The sequence below is a fragment of the Liolophura sinensis genome, chromosome 7, assembly GCF_032854445.1.
Source record: "Liolophura sinensis isolate JHLJ2023 chromosome 7, CUHK_Ljap_v2, whole genome shotgun sequence".
Classification (NCBI taxonomy): domain Eukaryota; kingdom Metazoa; phylum Mollusca; class Polyplacophora; order Chitonida; family Chitonidae; genus Liolophura; species Liolophura sinensis.
In genome coordinates this window covers 8,294,677-8,312,654 of record NC_088301.1, presented here as the reverse complement: position 1 = coordinate 8,312,654, position 17,978 = coordinate 8,294,677, and the positions used below count along the sequence as shown (strand labels likewise).

The 17,978-nt window shown below is 37.8% G+C and overlaps 1 protein-coding gene across 2 annotated transcripts; it reads right to left on the bottom strand.

Annotated features, from left to right (window-relative positions):
• Nucleotides 1-349: 349 nt before the first annotated feature.
• On the bottom strand, nucleotides 350-17,962 carry LOC135469978 (tRNA:m(4)X modification enzyme TRM13 homolog). 2 transcript variants are annotated; one of them, XM_064748655.1, is made up of 14 exons: nucleotides 16,520-17,754; nucleotides 15,486-15,532; nucleotides 13,517-13,583; nucleotides 12,332-12,394; nucleotides 12,019-12,088; nucleotides 11,302-11,408; nucleotides 10,655-10,733; nucleotides 9,689-9,777; nucleotides 8,510-8,588; nucleotides 6,313-6,387; nucleotides 4,793-4,862; nucleotides 2,353-2,528; nucleotides 1,181-1,322; nucleotides 350-685 (listed from the first exon to the last, which is right to left on the bottom strand). In XM_064748655.1, exons 1-14 carry the CDS (start codon nucleotides 16,721-16,723, stop codon nucleotides 502-504), a joined length of 1,452 nt encoding a protein of 483 aa, XP_064604725.1. In that variant the 5' UTR covers nucleotides 16,724-17,754; the 3' UTR covers nucleotides 350-501. The 2 variants fall into 2 exon arrangements, 1 of the variants encoding a protein (XP_064604725.1); XR_010444368.1 differs by having other exon boundaries at nucleotides 546-685; nucleotides 2,337-2,528; nucleotides 16,520-17,962.
• Between the last annotated feature and the right edge of the window lie 16 nt (nucleotides 17,963-17,978).

Below are 17,978 nucleotides of genomic sequence, written 5' to 3'. Positions count from 1 at the left end.
CAAATTGCCTAACTGTAAAGTACAGTTATTTTATCAAAACCATGAAAATCATTCTGGGCGGTTAGCAGATTTTTATCTTTCTGGGAACTCAAGGGATAGATAATTTCTACACTGATATATAGAACGCAGCCAAAAAGAAACTTGCCTCAGTGGGACTCGGCTCATGAAACCTTAAGTCAAGAGTTTCAGCCTCACAGAAGCCAATATTTCCACTGTTCTTGATTTATCAGTGTAAGAAATCAAGGGATGGTTTCATGAAGCATACTTAGCTAAGTATGCCCTTAACTACCATGACAACGTATGTTGTAGAGATAGAAAGTGCACTTAGTTAAGAGCTAAGTATGCTTCCAGGTATTCCACGACAATTGCGAGAATCCGTCGAACTGTCCCTCCGTATGATTAAGAAAGGCTACAATGCCATGGGCTCCTCAAATTCTATCCTAATTCAATCATTACACATCATTACTAAGCAATATTGTTAATACAAAGCTTGAAGTGTTGCTACCTTGAAACGGGCTTGGCTAAAAGTACAATGTTTTCAGGTGTGTATGATTGGTCAATGTAAGCCTTGAGTACTGCTGTCATCTTGTTGTCTTGGAGATACAAGACACGCCCTTTGTCAATCAACTGTTTGCATTTCCTCCCAAGATTCTCTCTCTCCTCCAAGGTCAAACCAATGTCAAGTCTGCAACATTAGAATACAACTACAGCACTGTATACATTTATGTACTTCTCAACAAAGCACTGGGTTATGGTGATCTCCGACCCTCTCAAAAGGGAAGCTAATTTTCAGTATCAACACAAGTGTTCATGATTGATAATAGAATTATTCAAACAGGTATAGGGCACTGTTATGTTTTGAGATGTAACATGTATTTTCCAGTTTAAACCATCACATCCAATTACATCCTTTGGAATTTTTTATTTGATCTGTGTTAAACACTGTATTTTCACTACTGGGCGGTGAAAGTTGGGTGCCTGGAGGAAACACAAGACTCCACACAAACATGCATACCATACTGGTGCAGATCCACTCATCTCCAGTGAAATTCATTATTCATCAACATACATTCTCGGAGCGGACACTATGTAAGAAGGCTAAGTATACACAGGCAAATACCCAAGCTAAAAAAGAAACTGGTGCAAGATGCTTGGTATTAAGATACATGTATGAACATACTTCTCAAAACCATTTGATGACTGAAATTCTCTCTGATGGTGTTCAGTTTGGTTTGTGTTCTCGTGTTGGTCTCCTGCTCCTATGGAAACCATATCCTGTACTCCATCCGAACTACTGCTATCTTTGGTTGATTCTCTGGGAACTGGTGTGAGGAAACATCAAACATTTACAGCGCAGGCTGAGGACAAAATTACCTATATGCACACTGACCCAATTTGAATCTGCACATATAGTAAATGAAACAGTAGCCTTAATACCTACCCAACCCCTACTCCCCACACTACCACTGTGACCAGGGGCTGGCTGTTCAAAAGTTAATCCAGGTTAAATCTTAATACCAGTTTTGGCCCAATACAAAAATAATGAGACTTTAAACTAGACTAAAGTTAGTACCTGGCCTAAATGCAAATACACTTTGAACAACTGGGTCCAGTACATAACAGCACCATGCAGTGGTAATACAAAGGCTTTTATGCCTTTAATTCAATATAACCTCACCTACCATACTTGCATTAAAAATAACTTCAAAATGGTGAAAATTTATTTAAGAATTCATTTTATCATAGTATAATGCTGAAGTTAGGAATTTTTCAACTCATGATTTTTCAATTTAATTATGTATGGATGAAAAAAACCAGGCTAAGGCATTATTTATCTACTTCTTATATATTTATTCACTTTTTTGTAAGACTGAACTTGTGGATTGTCATTTTTTCGATGATGGCAAGTTTTACGGGTAAATGGAAGCGAGTGCACCTGGAATAAGCCGTGCAACTTTGGCAGGTTACTGACAAAGTTTCCCACAGGTGACTTAATACAGACTTGCACAACATAATGGCGAATGTAAGACTGTGTACGTGGCTCCATAGGTGTCATCTATCATGCATAGTCAAACGTCCCACGAACAATGAGACCTAGGCAATCTGTAAATTGCCTGTTCAACCCTATACAGACAGAAGTCTTTTAAAATAAAAAAGAATTTCCCCCCCCCCCCCCCCACAAAAAAAACATTTCTATACCACATTTTATCCTTTCTTTCTGTTCAACACTGGGAATGGTGCCTATACATTTAGCTTTGTAAGAAAGTGGTGTTGTAATTACTAGTCAATCTGATCACTGGTCATTTTGGGGATGACAAGAGTAAAACCCGCATTACATTTGTTGGAATGTACCGTGTTTCTTCCAGCCTTCCCATGAACACGTAGCCCAGCTAGTCATATTGGACAGAAGCTGGAACTCTGCAACACTCATACCACACTGTTCACGGATAAACGGCTTGCCCACGTAGCTCGGCCATGAACAACGGTGGTGACAGCACAGAGCTATAGCTAGTCCCTCCAGGGGCACTCTGAAAAACAGATGCAAGAAAAAACAAATTAAAGAATACATGTGTACCTGGTACATGGAAAGATTTATTTATTTATTTGATTGGTATTTTATGCCGTACTTAAGAATATTTCACTTATACGATGGTGGCCAGCATTATAGTGGGTGGAAACCAGGCAGAGCCCAGGGGAAACCCACGACCATCTGCAGGTTGCTGTCAGACCTTCGCCGAATGGCCAGAGAGGAAGCCAGCAGGAGCTGGACTTGAACTCACAGCGACCGCAGTGGTGAGAGACTCCTGGGTCATTACGCTGCGCTAGTGCGCTAACCAACTGAGCCACGGAGGCCCCCCCTACATGGAAAGAAAGACTAAAATGAAGGTTATGGTTCTAGGATAAAAAAACAAAGTTATGTCCAAAAAAAAATGAAGAATTCTTTTTTGCAATTTTAACACAAGTAAAAACCCAGCATTTCAAGCATCAATAAAGGTTTTGGTCAATCGCTTGTTAATGTGAATGGTGTCTTGTGACAGTGGTCTCGCTCAGAAGTATATTCAACAATTGATTTCTTTGATACAACCGAGGTTTGACACAGTCTTCAATCATATTTTACTTTATGTGTATCTGGCCCTCAAAATTTCAAAAAATCTGCTTAACCAGAAAAAAGTTTACATGAAATTTACCTTGCAGAACCTTTAGTTCAATTAAACAAATGATTTTTGATTAGCCCATGGGTTATGCAAATGGGTCTTGCAAGAATCGGTTATGAAATCCAGGCACGTTTAGATTAGTGGACAATTTTTATCTTAGACTGGACACTCCCAGTACAGAAAGCACCGGTCGTATTCCACTGGGTGGTTGACAGAAGTTACCTTATGTCTAAGGTAAATGTTGTAATAATTCAAATTTAAGTACGTGAAGACTGCCGGACCTATGTTCCGCTCGACGTTTGCATTGTCGGTGTGTCATCAACATAGCCAACACTGCTCCCTTCCAGACCTTTTGTTATGTCGCTCATTTGATTTCCACAAGATTTTTAGAACATATATTACATTTCAAGCAGTTAATGTACCCTCTTTTTTTTTTTAAGTCGATTTAAAAGCCATTTCTGACCACCACTTTCAAAAGGGTTTTCACGTTCACTGTTGGACGTGGTATTTAAGTCCCTTGAACACAGTTGAAGAAACCGAACAGGAAAAGGAGCGAACCTCATTCCCTTGCACCCTCAACATGAAGTTTATGTGCGGCTCCATGTACATAAACTTCACTGTAATGGCCGGGGGCATATGGAAGTGGCTGACTTGCATTTCTTACCTCCCTTTTAACAGCTCTCCTCAATTTTATCTTCAGGAGGGAAGAAACCGAGCATGGCATGTTTTGGTAGACATGTAACCTATGGCACCTGCTTCGCAGTCATTTTTCTCACCAAATAAAATTTAATCAGCCCACACAGTTGATGCAGACAGGATAATTTTTTTTTACTTCTTTTACAAACCATATAACACCATTGTCAAACCAGCAGGAGAACCTTCCGAGAAAAAGGGCAGAATCTCCTTTGTTTTTTCTTCTTTTTATTTTTTCTATGCCCATTCGCACGAAGGAAATCATTCACTCATATTTGAATTCACGTACGGCCTGCACAAACTGAAGGATTATTCGTGCCAATTTTTGAGGGCTGATATGTATGATAGTGGACAGTAGTAGGGCTCCAGGAATGCCACCACCCTTACAAACTATCTACCATAACGCCACAGTGATAACAGCAGGAGAAAGCATGATTCAAACAAACACTCTTGTCAGTCAAGGGTTGACTGGAGGTGGCCTGAGCAGTTATATTACACACAACAGTCCGACACATGTCTGCAGTGAATTACAGCTTTTCTGAAATCAGACAGCTGGGGCTAAAGCAGTTAAAGGGGAATAACTCTTACATCCACATTACACACAATCCCTCAAATCAGATCAACTCTTCAGCTTATGGCAGTAATCTCCCTTCAACCGCCAAATCAAAAAGCATGTACGTATATTTTTGGGGCTTTCACCATTTGAGACCGCAGACATCCTGGTAGATTCTTCTGTTGCTTAACATATTATAATTTCCAGTTATTGTTAGGCATACTTCTCGGTATATGAATCATTGTTGTTCATGGCCATATACCTTCCCAAGTTTATCTTTCACCATGTCATCTGCTAGCCACTGCCACAGCTGAGAAAAGTGTGCGGACGTGGGCGGTCTCAAATACCTTCAATATTCCATACCGATTGTCCTACAAATGCTAAAACTCACCTACTGTTACAGCTGTTGTGTTCTGCTGGCCCTACTGTCAGTGTCTGGGTGAGACACCTTAGTGCCAAGTCTGAAAACATAAAATTCCATTACTTCACATCTACACAAACATAACATGTACATGCACATCACCTTATTTCAAGGTGTTCGTTCGTACTACTTAAGTGGACTTGTTTCCTACTAAGATGACTGTAGGTATAAAATTAAATCATTTGACAAGTTGGTTTACTGGATGTATACAGTACAGCTAGTCATTCCCGATCAACTATCCTACGCTCACCTAGGCTGCACAATCTGCAGAATGGTGAGCGCCTCAGTAGTCAGATTCTGCTGGATCCTCCAAATATCATGACAGTGCAATCTGATCAGGATAAGTGCATCATGTGGTATTACCTGACATCGGAATTTAATCACAGAGTGATTTTACCACTTCAACACTGCAACATTGCATATGTAAACTGTAACTTACGTTGGAGAGATGCTGGAGGAGAAAGCACATGGTCCATATCTTGACTTGGAAATTGGTGGCACCCAGTGCTGATGAAGTAGCTTTTATTTCGTTGGAAATGCGAAGTTCGGTATTAGACAACCTATCTATGTATAAGTTACTTGAATATTAATAAAGACACACTTCCACTTTGACCTATGAAAATTTGTACTGGGTTTCCAAGGTATTTTTCTTCCCTAACGTGGATTATGTTACTTTGCCCTCATATCAGAAAACCTTGTGTCTTTCAACACGGCTAGGATCGACAGGTTTAAATAGGATCTGTCATGGAAAGAGTAATTAAATGCGATGCAGTATAAACCAAGAGTCCTAAGGAATGTGTCACTAAAGAGATATCCAGATTCAACCTCTGCCTATCTAGTTGGAACAAACTCATAATCGGAAGCCTGTGACAATGTAACAAAGCCTGTAACAATACTTAGGTTCGCTGTGGTTTTCTTTCCATGCATATTAGGCATAGTGGTGACATCACAGCTTCATCGTCACCGATACTAGAATTCTACAAGAGAATCCCATTTCATGAAGACATAATGTATATTAGTTTGCAATGAATATGGCAGCTGGTAATGAACATGGCAGCCGGTAATGAACATGGCAGCCGGTAATAAAATGGCAGCTGGTAATAAACATGGCAGCTGATAATAACCATGGCAGCTGGTAATAAACATGGCACCTGGTAATGAACATGGCACCTGGTAAAATGTGATGAGAATTTTGGGATTATATTTCCATCATCAGTACAGCATCAGGATAGGATTAGGATGGCAGTAGTGAATGGACTAAGATCCGGGTCTGCATGTATGATGACACGACTGTCTGCGTGTGATCTGGCTGATGTGGCTGTAGGACATTTGGCCAGGATCTCGCTGTACTGACCATAGAATAATGTGAGATGTTTTGTTAGTGTAATGTACAATGTATGCTCAATATCACCAGCTCACTATTGATGAAACCAGTAAACATATAAGTAATAGGTAAAGTCTGAAATACCAGCACTTTACAGTGTGCTTACCTGTAGCATCCCCACATAGGTGTTTACCCATCCCCAGTACAGGACGCTTACTGACAGAAATGGATGGTACCTTTCCTATAACAAATAAAAAGCAATCATGGAGGTAAAGGCATGCTGAAATTCATTGATTGCTGATCAAACCATGTATAAACTGACTAATTACCTTGCACACAAGGTTAAACTATATATGGTATAGGGTTAAGCTGGAAAACTTTGTAAGAGTAAAAAACATGTGAGGTGGAAATATTCACCACATGGAACATGGAACACAGCAGGCAGCCAGGTAAACCTGACGTTTTACACAAATTAATGCCAGCCAGTTACACGATACATGAAAACATACTTTAAAACCAAGAGAATGGTTTTAAGGAAAATGATCGAACCAAAATATGGCAAAAAAGTTCAGAACAATTTTTTTCATTTTTGAGGTATATTTTGTATTTCTTACTTACCCCTCTATTTTATGGGTATTTTCCGTTAATATTTGGAAATGTCGTCATCAATGAACATACTGGGACTATGAGATCAGTTTAGTGAACAGAGCAACGTGATTTTGACAGCTATCACCATCACCAAAGCTGGAAGCTTTGTTGTACTTTTATTTATTACAATACATCATATATTCTGTATTAAGCAATTTAAACCAAGCATTTCACGTATCCCTAAAACTGATATCTAAGAAATTACGCATAACAAATTAATGGCGGCCAGTTTAACTGGAAGTGTTAACTAAATTAAAGGCAGCCAGTTTAACTGGAAGGGTCACCCAAATTAAAGGCAGCCAGTTTAACCGGAAGTGTTACCCAAATTAAAGACAGCCAGTTTAACTGGAAGTGTTACCCAAATTAAAGACAGCCAGTTTAACCAGAAGTGTTACCCAAATTAAAGACAGCCACTTTAACCGGAAGTGTTACCCAAATTAAAGGCAGCCAGATTAACTGGAAGTGTTACCCAAAATAAAGGCAGCCACTTTAACCAGAAGTTTGACCCAAAATAAAGGTAGCCAGTTTAACCGGAGGTTTGGCCCAAATTAAAGGCGGCCAGTTTAACCGGAAACGTTACCCAAATTAAAGGCAGCCAGTTTAACCGAAAGTGTTACCCAAATTAAAGACAGCCACTTTAACCTGAAGTGATACCAAAATTAAAGACAGCCAGTTTAACCGGAAGTGTTACCCAAATTAAAGGCAGCCAGTTTAACTGGAAGTGTTACCAAAAATAAAGGCAGCCACTTTAACCGGAAGTTTGACGCAAAATAAAGGCAGCCACTTTAACAGGAAGTTTGGCCCAAATTAAAGGCAGCCAGTTTAACTGGAAGTGTTACCCAAATTAAAGGCAGCCACTTTAACCGGAAGTGTTACCCAAATTAAAGACAGCCAGTTTAACCGGAAATGTTACCCAAATTAAAGGCAACCAGTTTAACTGGAAGTGTTCCCCAAAATAAAGGCAGCCAGTTTAACCGCAAGTTTGACCCAAAATAAAGGCAGCCAGTTTAACCGGAAGTTTGGCCCAAATTAAAGGCAGCCAGTTTAACCTGAAGTGTTACCCAAATTAAAGACAGCCAGTTTAACCGGAAGTGTTACCCAAATTAAAGACAGCCAGTTTAACCGGAAGTGTTACCCAAATTATAGGCAGCCAGATTAACTGGAAGTGGTACCCAAAATAAAGGCAGCCAGTTTAACCGGAAGTTTGGCCCAAATTAAAGGCAGCCAGTTTAACCTGAAGTCATTCCCAAATTAATGGCAGCCAGCTTAACCTGAAGTCTTAATACCCAAATGAATTGCAGCCAATTAAACCTGAAATTTTACCCCAAATCATGTTAACCTGGAGTTTGCCCCAAATATAATATCGGGCAAGTCAATCTGGAGCCTCACCTAAATTTAATGTAAGCCATGTCAGCCCTGAATAATACATGAACAAATAGCTTAATCTGGCTTCTTACCCAAATTAATGTCTGGCACTTTAAAGTCTCAAATTGGTCTCAGTCAACTTTGGCTCATGTCTTACCTAAATTAATGGCAGCCAGTTTACCTGAAGTCTTCCCCAAATTAATGGCAGCTAGTTTAACCAAAAGTCAATCTGGAGCCTCATCTAAAAGTAATATCAGCCATGTTAGCCTGGAATAACACCTGACTAATTATAATACTTAGCCTGAAGCCTTACACCAATTATTATCAGTCAACTTAGTCTGATGTCTTACCCAAGTTAATGTCAGCCAGGTTGACTTGAAGTCTCTCAAATGTTGGTCCTTGATGCTCTCCTTTGTGAAAACTATCAAACTGTCGCAAAAAATACAGAAATACTGTCACTATGGACGGGTTAAATATATACAAATACTTGAAAATTACAGCATTATAATTATAGAATATACAAAATTATAGAATTTTAATTTTTATTTCATTCATATATGCTGGTGTTATTTGAATACCATTTCAGCTCTTAGAAGAGATACAAGCAATAAAGCACTGAATGAAATAGATTTACAATCCCTGAATTATTTAACCTTGAATATACCATTTAATGATATATTTATTTAACTGGTGCTTCATGACATAATATATGGTACTTATACCTTTTCCTGTATGCTGGCTATTTGTACCATGCCGAATTAACCACTGGAAAACATTACCGGTATTACCACAGAAAGTCATTAAAAATAAAACAAGACATGAACACCAGTCAAGACAACACAGGCCCAAATTTCTTTAGACGGGGGATATTCCCCATTAAAAATACACATACACTAATGTGAAAATGAAAACCTTTATAATGTGATGTCCATGTTGTCAGTGTGTAGGACAATGTCTGTTTTATAACTTTCTGCTCATTAAACAAACACGACAATGAAAAAGCACTAAAATATGTAAATTAGCACAACCATTAGCTTTCTGTCAAAAATCAAGATACGGTGCACATGTTGAGAGTTCGTCCTTCTAAATGTGTCAATTACACAGGGTGTGTGATGGACAGACTTGCCTAGTAAGCATGTACATTGGTATCACCATCCTTTAGGATCATGGAGGACATAATTATATATTCTCACACTCAAGAGCTTTTCACTTATACCATGGCAGTCAATTTTAGGTGAGAAAACTGGAGTACCAAGGATAAACCTCCAACCTTAGTCTGGCAGGTTACTGACAAATTGTCCCATGCATGTCAGGTACAGGTATGCATACCCTATTGCTGGAAGACTTGTGATCTTCCACAAACTCAAGATTGCACAAATGGCCACATAAACATTGTTGCCCACCTACTCTTACCAAGGTCCCCAAAAAGGTGAGAGCGCAAGTATCTACAAATCCTCTGTCCAATGCTGGTTTTGAACTCGTACCTTGTGCTTTATATGGAGGCCAATTAAGCTGCAAACAATACTTACTTTGTATCTACATGTTCCCTTATCAACCAGTACAAAAGAGCTGTCATTACAGGTGTCCATGGCTAGTTGTACCCAGTGTGCAAATTCACCTGTCAATAATGTAACATACAGTAGGTGTATTGATCTCAGAAAGGTGTTTTGAAGTATATATGTATGTATAGGATTTAATGTTGTACTTCACTTAATTTTTCAGTCATATGACAACGAAAAGTCATTAGGTATGTGCACATATATTGTGTCTTCATGTGGCATACCGCCACTGAAATATCATGCTGAAGACACCAGACATGACATCCCACCCAGTCACAATATACTGACACCTGGACAACCAGTCCTGTTTCCTTGCTCTAACCTCTCAGTGTTGAGCGCCACACGAGGCATCAACAAGTACCACTTTTAAAATCTTTAAAAAATGCAAATTTCAATCACTGTGAAGACGTGAAGTATTTGTCTCAAAAAAGGCACATTTGGGGCGAATGATACAGCAAGATTTACCATTCCTCATTACAATGGAGCTGTCCTGTCATCTTTTGTTTTTTTTTTTACTTCAATGAATGCACATTCTGTTATAGATTTTAAGCTCTCTTTACACTGGGTCTGAAAATCTATTCACAGTCTGAACAGAGAACGGTAATGTTTTTAGCGAGTTGCAATCACGCTATCTAATATCGGGCACAAAATGGGTTACATGAGCAAGCATGACGTATACATGTATGGTATGAAACCTTGATCTGAAATGTAAACACCTCCAGATAAATTCAACTTGTGAGCAACACGTATGATTATGAAATTCCTAAATTCAGCATTACATTTACTTGACTTAATACCACATGGTTTACTCTATTAACCATCATAACACATCTAAGTATGCAAGCTCACTAAAGCAAAAATCAAGTTACATGTATCAATGTCAACTTGAAATCTCACACGCAACTTTGGCACAAACACAATGAACAGCACGCTTACCCCTGCCGGCTCCCAGTTCCACATAACACAGACCATCTGTAAGGAATCCCATCTGCTGTAGATGACCAATCAGAGAAGCCTGAAGAAAAAAGGCCACTATCATACACACTGTAGTTTGAACAACTGAAGGTACCAGTGCATTGTGTGGTTTTGTTAACAGCATTGTTTGGCTATGTTTATTACATGGCTTTACAACAAGGTAGTAATACCTGGCCAACAATCTGACTTAACTGAGCTGCACTGAAGTACTAAGTTATAAGACTGAGATCTCACCGGCCAGGAGGCCAACCACAGGATCAATGCTTCAAGTAGCTGTGGCCTAACTTATCAGCAAGCTAGGGCCCAGATTTATATACAGGTTCAATGCCATGTATACATGTAAAAGACACACACAACAGTGAGAATATAGTAAACACGACTTGTTTCATCCTAAAAATAAGTGATGTAGACTGGATTTTCTGTACAAATTTCAGAGAAAAGCTTAATTATTCCATTCTCATGGTGCTATTTTTTTTGGTTATGTTTCATTCATATGTGTAATTTCTACACTATTTTGCGCTAATAATTTCTAGGCTGTAAATTCAAATGGTTTGAAATGTACCCAAAGTTAAAAAATGTTTTTTTGAAAACAACAAATACACTCTAACCTGTTGTCTCCTCTGTCTCATCACTTTAAAACCATAGCTTGGGGCAGATAACTCCTCCTTTAGAGATTCATGGGTTAGATCTTCCAGGGTTATATCACCAATATATTCTGAAACCAAATGATCCAGAGGTAACATCAAGTCACGGTCAAATTCCATGAAATACATGTATGACAAAATGCATAAAATATTTTTTTGAAAACTGTATCTAATTTAACGCGATTAGTTCACCTTAATTTGGACTTTTTCAATTAAAATTTTATTTCAGGTCCAATGTTATTTTCAAACCTTATTTAATAACCATGTTCTGTTTTGTGTAACATTTACAGAAATCCCAAATGTTTTCCAAACAGACTGACTGGCAACAGAAAACAAATCCAAACAAATAACCATATATTTTTACAAATTTTGGAGAGTATATTTTAGGTTTACAGAAAAATATTCAATGCATGGCCTATCTCATGTACCAAATTATATCTGCACATGTACCAAAACTCTGATTCAATCCTAATTTTATCTTCACTCTGTGTTAAAGTGAGAAACTTACATTTAAATCTCATTCAATCTTTTAATCTGGAACTCTATACAAAACTACACTTTGGTTTGAACTTTATGCCGGGAATTCAGCATTAACCTTTACCAAGGTCAGAACCTTCAAAAAATTCAAATTGAATATGGCCTAAAATTCATACAGAACATCCTGCATCTTTATACTTGTACCTTTATGTAACTGATTCACCCTCTTAATGAATTCTAGAACCTCCTCCCTTGTGGCTTGCTTGACTGTAAACTTTCAGAAACAAACAAAACAAAAACAAGAGACTGAATATACACAGTTCACAGTGCATGTTCACCTTACAAAAACACCGCTGTGTTACTTAAAACATTTTACATGTATCAATTAACATACAGAAAGAATTCAAATGAAAAAATGAAGCCATTTTCGATGCTAATCATCATAAGCCAGATTTGAACTCTTTACCTTGATGAGGAAAATCAAAATGACTAGTCAGCAGTGAAAAACATCACTCACTTTCTGCTCAGGGACATCATCACCATCAGCATCACCAGCATTGATTCCTTCCTCATAGTATATCTGAAAACAGAAACAGCTACAGATTGAACAAATAACAACACTAGTCCAGTGGATTACAAAACTTCCTACAAAAGTCGTCATCATCATCAGTTGATAATAAAAGAAGGAATCGCTGAATACCTGTCCTTCAATATTTTCCACAGCCTTTCATCTGATTTAATTGCCAGGTGTATTGCCCAGAATCCAAGATAGCTGTAGTGTTGAGTATTAATTTGGAAAATTGCATTATTATTGCCTATGCAGCTTAGGAAATTAGGATGTCGTCACAAACGGGCACTGCACTTGTATAAACGGGCACTGCACTTGTATAAACGGGCACTGCACTTGTATAAACGGGCACTGCACTTGTATAAATGGGCACTGCACTTGTATAAACGGGCACTGCACTTGTATAAACAGAAATGGTTTTTCAGACAAACACTGGTTTTCATGCTGAAGGATGAGATCATTTGTAAGAGCTGACAATTTCTGATATCCCATTCTCAGCATGGATAATATCTTTCATTACACTGGAAAAAAAACCATTGTACTTGCTCAGTTAATACTTTAAATGATGCATTTGTACATCGATCATGTGACCATGTATTGATCAATGGAAAGCCATGCACAATCACTCTAAAAGATATAATATATGAGTATGTATACAAGTGTATGGCTAAAAGGCAAAACCAATGAGGTCTGCAGAAAGACCTACATGTATTTTTTCAGGCTATAGACATAACTCACTCCTATAATACAGCATACAAAACAAAAAAAAAGGTTAAAACAGGATAGTGATGCTTTTCATTTTCTCAACTTTGTCTGCTTAGAACAAAAAGGTATACTATTCAAACATTATCTGGGATACTATATCAATGCATTGAACTACATGTATACATACATTGGGTCTAGTTTTGACCTTTTTTCATTGATTAGCAATACAAGACTAAAATGGTGTCCAGGAAACCCCCCAGTAGACTGCTGAATGATACTAGAATGCTTGTGGAAAGTTTAAACACCACTGGCTGGTTACCTTCACTGTTACCAATTTATTTAATAAAAAGCATATTTCAGCAACAGCAATATTACAGGGATTTTGAAGTTTTCTTAATGAACATAGGAGAAAAGAATCAAGGTTCTCACATTTATATTCTTTGCCATTTTTACACATTTCTTGAGATGCTTATGCAAGCTGTCTTCGTAACAGGTGCTGAAAAGACAAAAAGGAAGACAGCCACTTTGAAAAAAAAAAAACAGCTGTGACACAAATGACAACACTGACATGTACCATGTTTATCCAAATTTTTTAAAAAATTATTCAGAAAAAACTGATGATATACTTACTCTTTTACACAAGTACTTCACTCATTTGTGGCCTTTAACTTTAGTTTAAATCACTTAAATTTATTTAAATCATATACTGTAAAATACATTACATTTTACCCCCAAGTGGGTAATATAGAACAAACAATCATATATTAAGTGTTGAAAATTCTGAATGCATGTGTTTCACAAAACTACATTTCTGCAAAATTAAAAGTTTGAGGTCATCTTCTTTCATTATGAACTCTTAAAAATCAGTGAATGACTAAATATTTGACCCCTGATTTTTCTCCAATGTTGGTATTTTACTGCACTGTCTCACTAAAGTATATAGCCAAAGACACCAGGCATGTAGGCAGTCAAGAGACATAACTTTGGATGAACCATGGAAGTATCCTGTTTAATGAATATAGGTATATCAACACTCTTACCACTAAATCACCTCTTTATCATGGTTACTCAATCATCACAGGTATATCAGGTATGGAGTGATTATATCAACACTCTTACCACTAAATCATCTCTGTATCACGGTTACTCAATCATCACAGGTATATCAGGTATGGAGTGGGTATATCAACACTCTTACCACTAAATCATCTCTGTATCACGGTTACTCAATCATCACAGGTATATCGGGTATGGAGTGGGTATATCAACACTCTTACCACTAAATCATCTCTGTATCATGGTTACTCAATCATCACAGGTATATCAGGTATGGAGTAGGTATATCAACACTCTTACCACTAAATCATCTCTGTATCATGGTTACTCAATCATCACAGGTATATCAGGTATGGAGTGGGTATATCAACACTCTTACCACTAAATCACCTCTGTATCATGGTTACTCAATCATCACAGGTATATCAGGTATGGAGTGGGTATATCAACACTCTTACCACTAAATCATCTCTGTATCATGGTTACACAACCATCACAGGTATATCAGGTATGGAGTGGGTATATCAACACTCTTACCACTAAATCATCTCTGTATCATGGTTACTCAATCATCACAGGTATATCAGGTATGGAGTAGGTATATCAACACTCTTACCACTAAATCACCTCTGTATCATGGTTACTCAATCATCACAGGTATATCAGGTATAGAGTGGGTATATCAACACTCTTACCACTAAATCATCTCTGTATCATGGTTACACAACCATCACAGGTATATCAGGTATGGAGTGGGTATATCAACACTCTTACCACTAAATCATCTCTGTATCATGGTTACACAACCATCACAGGTATATCGGGTATGGAGTGGGTATATCAACACTCTTACCACTAAATCATCTCTGTATCACGGTTACTCAATCATCACAGGTATATCAGGTATGGAGTGGGTATATCAACACTCTTACCACTAAATCACCTCTGTATCATGGTTACTCAATCATCACAGGTATATCAGGTATGGAGTGGGTATATCAACACTCTTACCACTAAATCATCTCTGTATCATGGTTACTCAATCATCACAGGTATATCAGGTATGGAGTAGGTATATCAACACTCTTACAACTAAATCATCTCTGTATCATGGTTACTCAATCATCACAGGTATATCGGGTATGGAGTGGGTATATCAACACTCTTACAACTAAATCATCTCTGTATCATGGTTACTCAATCATCACAGGTATATCGGGTATGGAGTGGGTATATCAACACTCTTACAACTAAATCATCTCTGTATCATGGTTACTCAATCATCACACTTTCCTTCCAATCTTTCAGTTCATGATTAATATGAATATTTACTTGTACTTACTGTTTTGGGTTCAGAGGGCACTGCACTCTCTTTCTTCCCAGATCAACCTGTAGCACACAAATAAAAACATGATCATGATAAAATTACAAGTCTTGGAACACTAAATATCATGACTGGTTATCACAGACTGGCAAGCACTCTCTAAATGCAATGGAAAAATTAAATCCTTACCATCTGAAAGATTTCAAAATGGAGCACTCTTTTACTGCAATAAAACTGTTACAATCAACTGGGACATGGTCATCTTACTACATATACATGCACATGGCTATCACATTGTTTTAAAGATGACTATCCCCTTGTTTCTGGATGTAGGAAGATCTAAATTTCAAAATGTAACAAACAAGGAAAATTTCTGAAAAGTTCACTGAATAGAATATTTTACTCCACAACTGTGTTAAGCAAAAGCTAAGATTAAGATATCTTAATCCACTGCTCTTTCATGGGTTACAGTATAAGCAACAATTTACTTTGTTTTTGCATGCAATTCTACATGTACAAATCAGATAGCTTAAAACAAAAGAAAGCTAAAATATGGAGTAAGGTTCATCATACACACAACTGAAAACTATGCATAAACCACTTTCATTTATTTTTTTAGATTTTTTTTTAAGGGTGTTGAGAGGCATTCAAATATTTGAAAATTATGGTGGGCTTTATGAACCATACTGACGGCACTGGTATCTAGGAACTCTGATGTCACATCACTTTTTTTCCTGATGTTCACCAAAAGGAAGAAATGATTGGGAACATTATTTCAGTAATCTTTCATTCATGGGTAAAAAGAGTTATTGCAACATTCAGTGTCATGTTCAGTGTCATGAGTTGAAAAAATTTCCTGTGACATCAGAGTTTCTAACCTCTGATAGTATGGTTCATAAAACCCACCTCAGAATTCAAATATGACAGAATTCAAAAATCTGAAAAATTCAACAAATGTATATTCATGAAAAATTTTGAGTCGTCTATTTAGTGATGCCTACTTCGATTGTTACAGGCCTTTTCTCTTAAGCCATTCAGATAAAAACTTTTACCCCAGCAAAAACAGCATGTTCTGCGCAGTATCTCTTGCCAGAATGAGGAGGAAATCGACAAAATCTTTTCTTCCTTAGCACATAAAAGGCACACTGTCCATCTTTTGGTTGCAGAGGTGTGTCACAGACATCAGTAGGTTCAGCATGAGGTGAGATCTTATCAACTGGAGAGCCTGACATTGTAGTCATCATGGAATCTGTCATGGTGATTACAAACTGGTCACTGGCCTTCCCACTGGCAAAAAAAACCCCCAAAACAACAACAACAATTGATAAATTGAACAATCAGATGATAATATTCACAAGAGTTTCATCATAAGTTACAAATGTTATATTAACACCTGCACATTCATTCTAGCTAAAAGAATTAACAGATCTTTTGGACAAACTACAAGTGGCTACCCAGTATGTAAGTACCTCATACAAACTGGTTTGAATTCAATGAAAACATTCAGTTCCACCAATATTAGGTTTTCCTCTCTCACTGCCAATATACTCACTATTACTAACAGTGGATGGTTTATGGCTTACACAACATTTTATCAGCTTCAAGTTCATGTGAAGGATATGCTATATTTGTAGCTACGCGTCAACATGAAAATATATTTTTTCTTCTTCTTCTTCAGAAAAGCGCTCCACCAGCAACGCCAATGCCCGGGTGAATTTCTAAAATTGCTGTATTAAATGCAAAAATACAGGAGAGTGTAAGCTATCAAAACCGAAGTCCACCAGACAATTTATGAATGAAAAGTAAGAGCAGCTGGAACAAAAATACATGCACAAGGCGAAGTTGATGTGAAATTTCATAATGACGTGTGCAAGTAGGGGAAAACATGCCGGCGTTAAATTGAAGGATTACCTTACATGATGAATCTTTCGTTTCACATGTAATCAGGCCATTGCAAAATAGCCTTTGTACATCATTTAACAACGGGTGACCGTGATACGAGTAGGCTTGTCAAACAGAAAGTCTGGTGTTAAACTTAAAATGAAATGCCAAATTTAGCCCAAGACAGCAAGAGAAATCGTGGTGACAAGAACACCAAGACGATCAGCCTTATCTGACCTAAAGCCTGGTAGACATTAATTTGAGATGCAATTCTTTCAGCAGAATTAAGGGGTGAACAGGCCAAGAATAAGTACAGACACTCAAGCGCCCTAGTAAAATATGAAATTTGACAGCCACATGTCTTGTACCAGCTCAGAGCACAAAATCCCGCAAGGGGAAACAACTCTGTGATAAGCCCTCTCCACGGAAGCGAGGCTTTCCTTGCCCTTGTCGGAATTTGGAGGGAATCGTCAACCAAGAAAGACACATCGAAAAGAATATGAACGCATTGTTTCAAAGCTATATTGCTGTTATCTGCCCCATGAAATAAATCAATGTTGTTCTTTGCGCAACCATGCGCAAAACGTAATTGTCTTCGGAGTCAGAGCGGTTTGGCTAAACAACAACTCT

What these genes read in the sequence shown, in the direction of transcription:
- LOC135469978 (XM_064748655.1), bottom strand. Translation starts at nt 16,723, where the DNA reads ATGACAGATTCCATGATGACTACAATGTCAGGCTCTCCAGTTGATAAG. An exon ending in GGTGAATCAGTTACATAAAG is followed by an intron (nt 11,409 to 12,018) that starts GTACAAGTATAA and finishes ATTTGGTTTCAG; the next exon opens with AATATATTGGTGATATAACC. An exon ending in TCATCAAATGGTTTTGAGAA is followed by an intron (nt 686 to 1,180) that starts GTATGTTCATAC and finishes CTAATGTTGCAG; the next exon opens with ACTTGACATTGGTTTGACCT.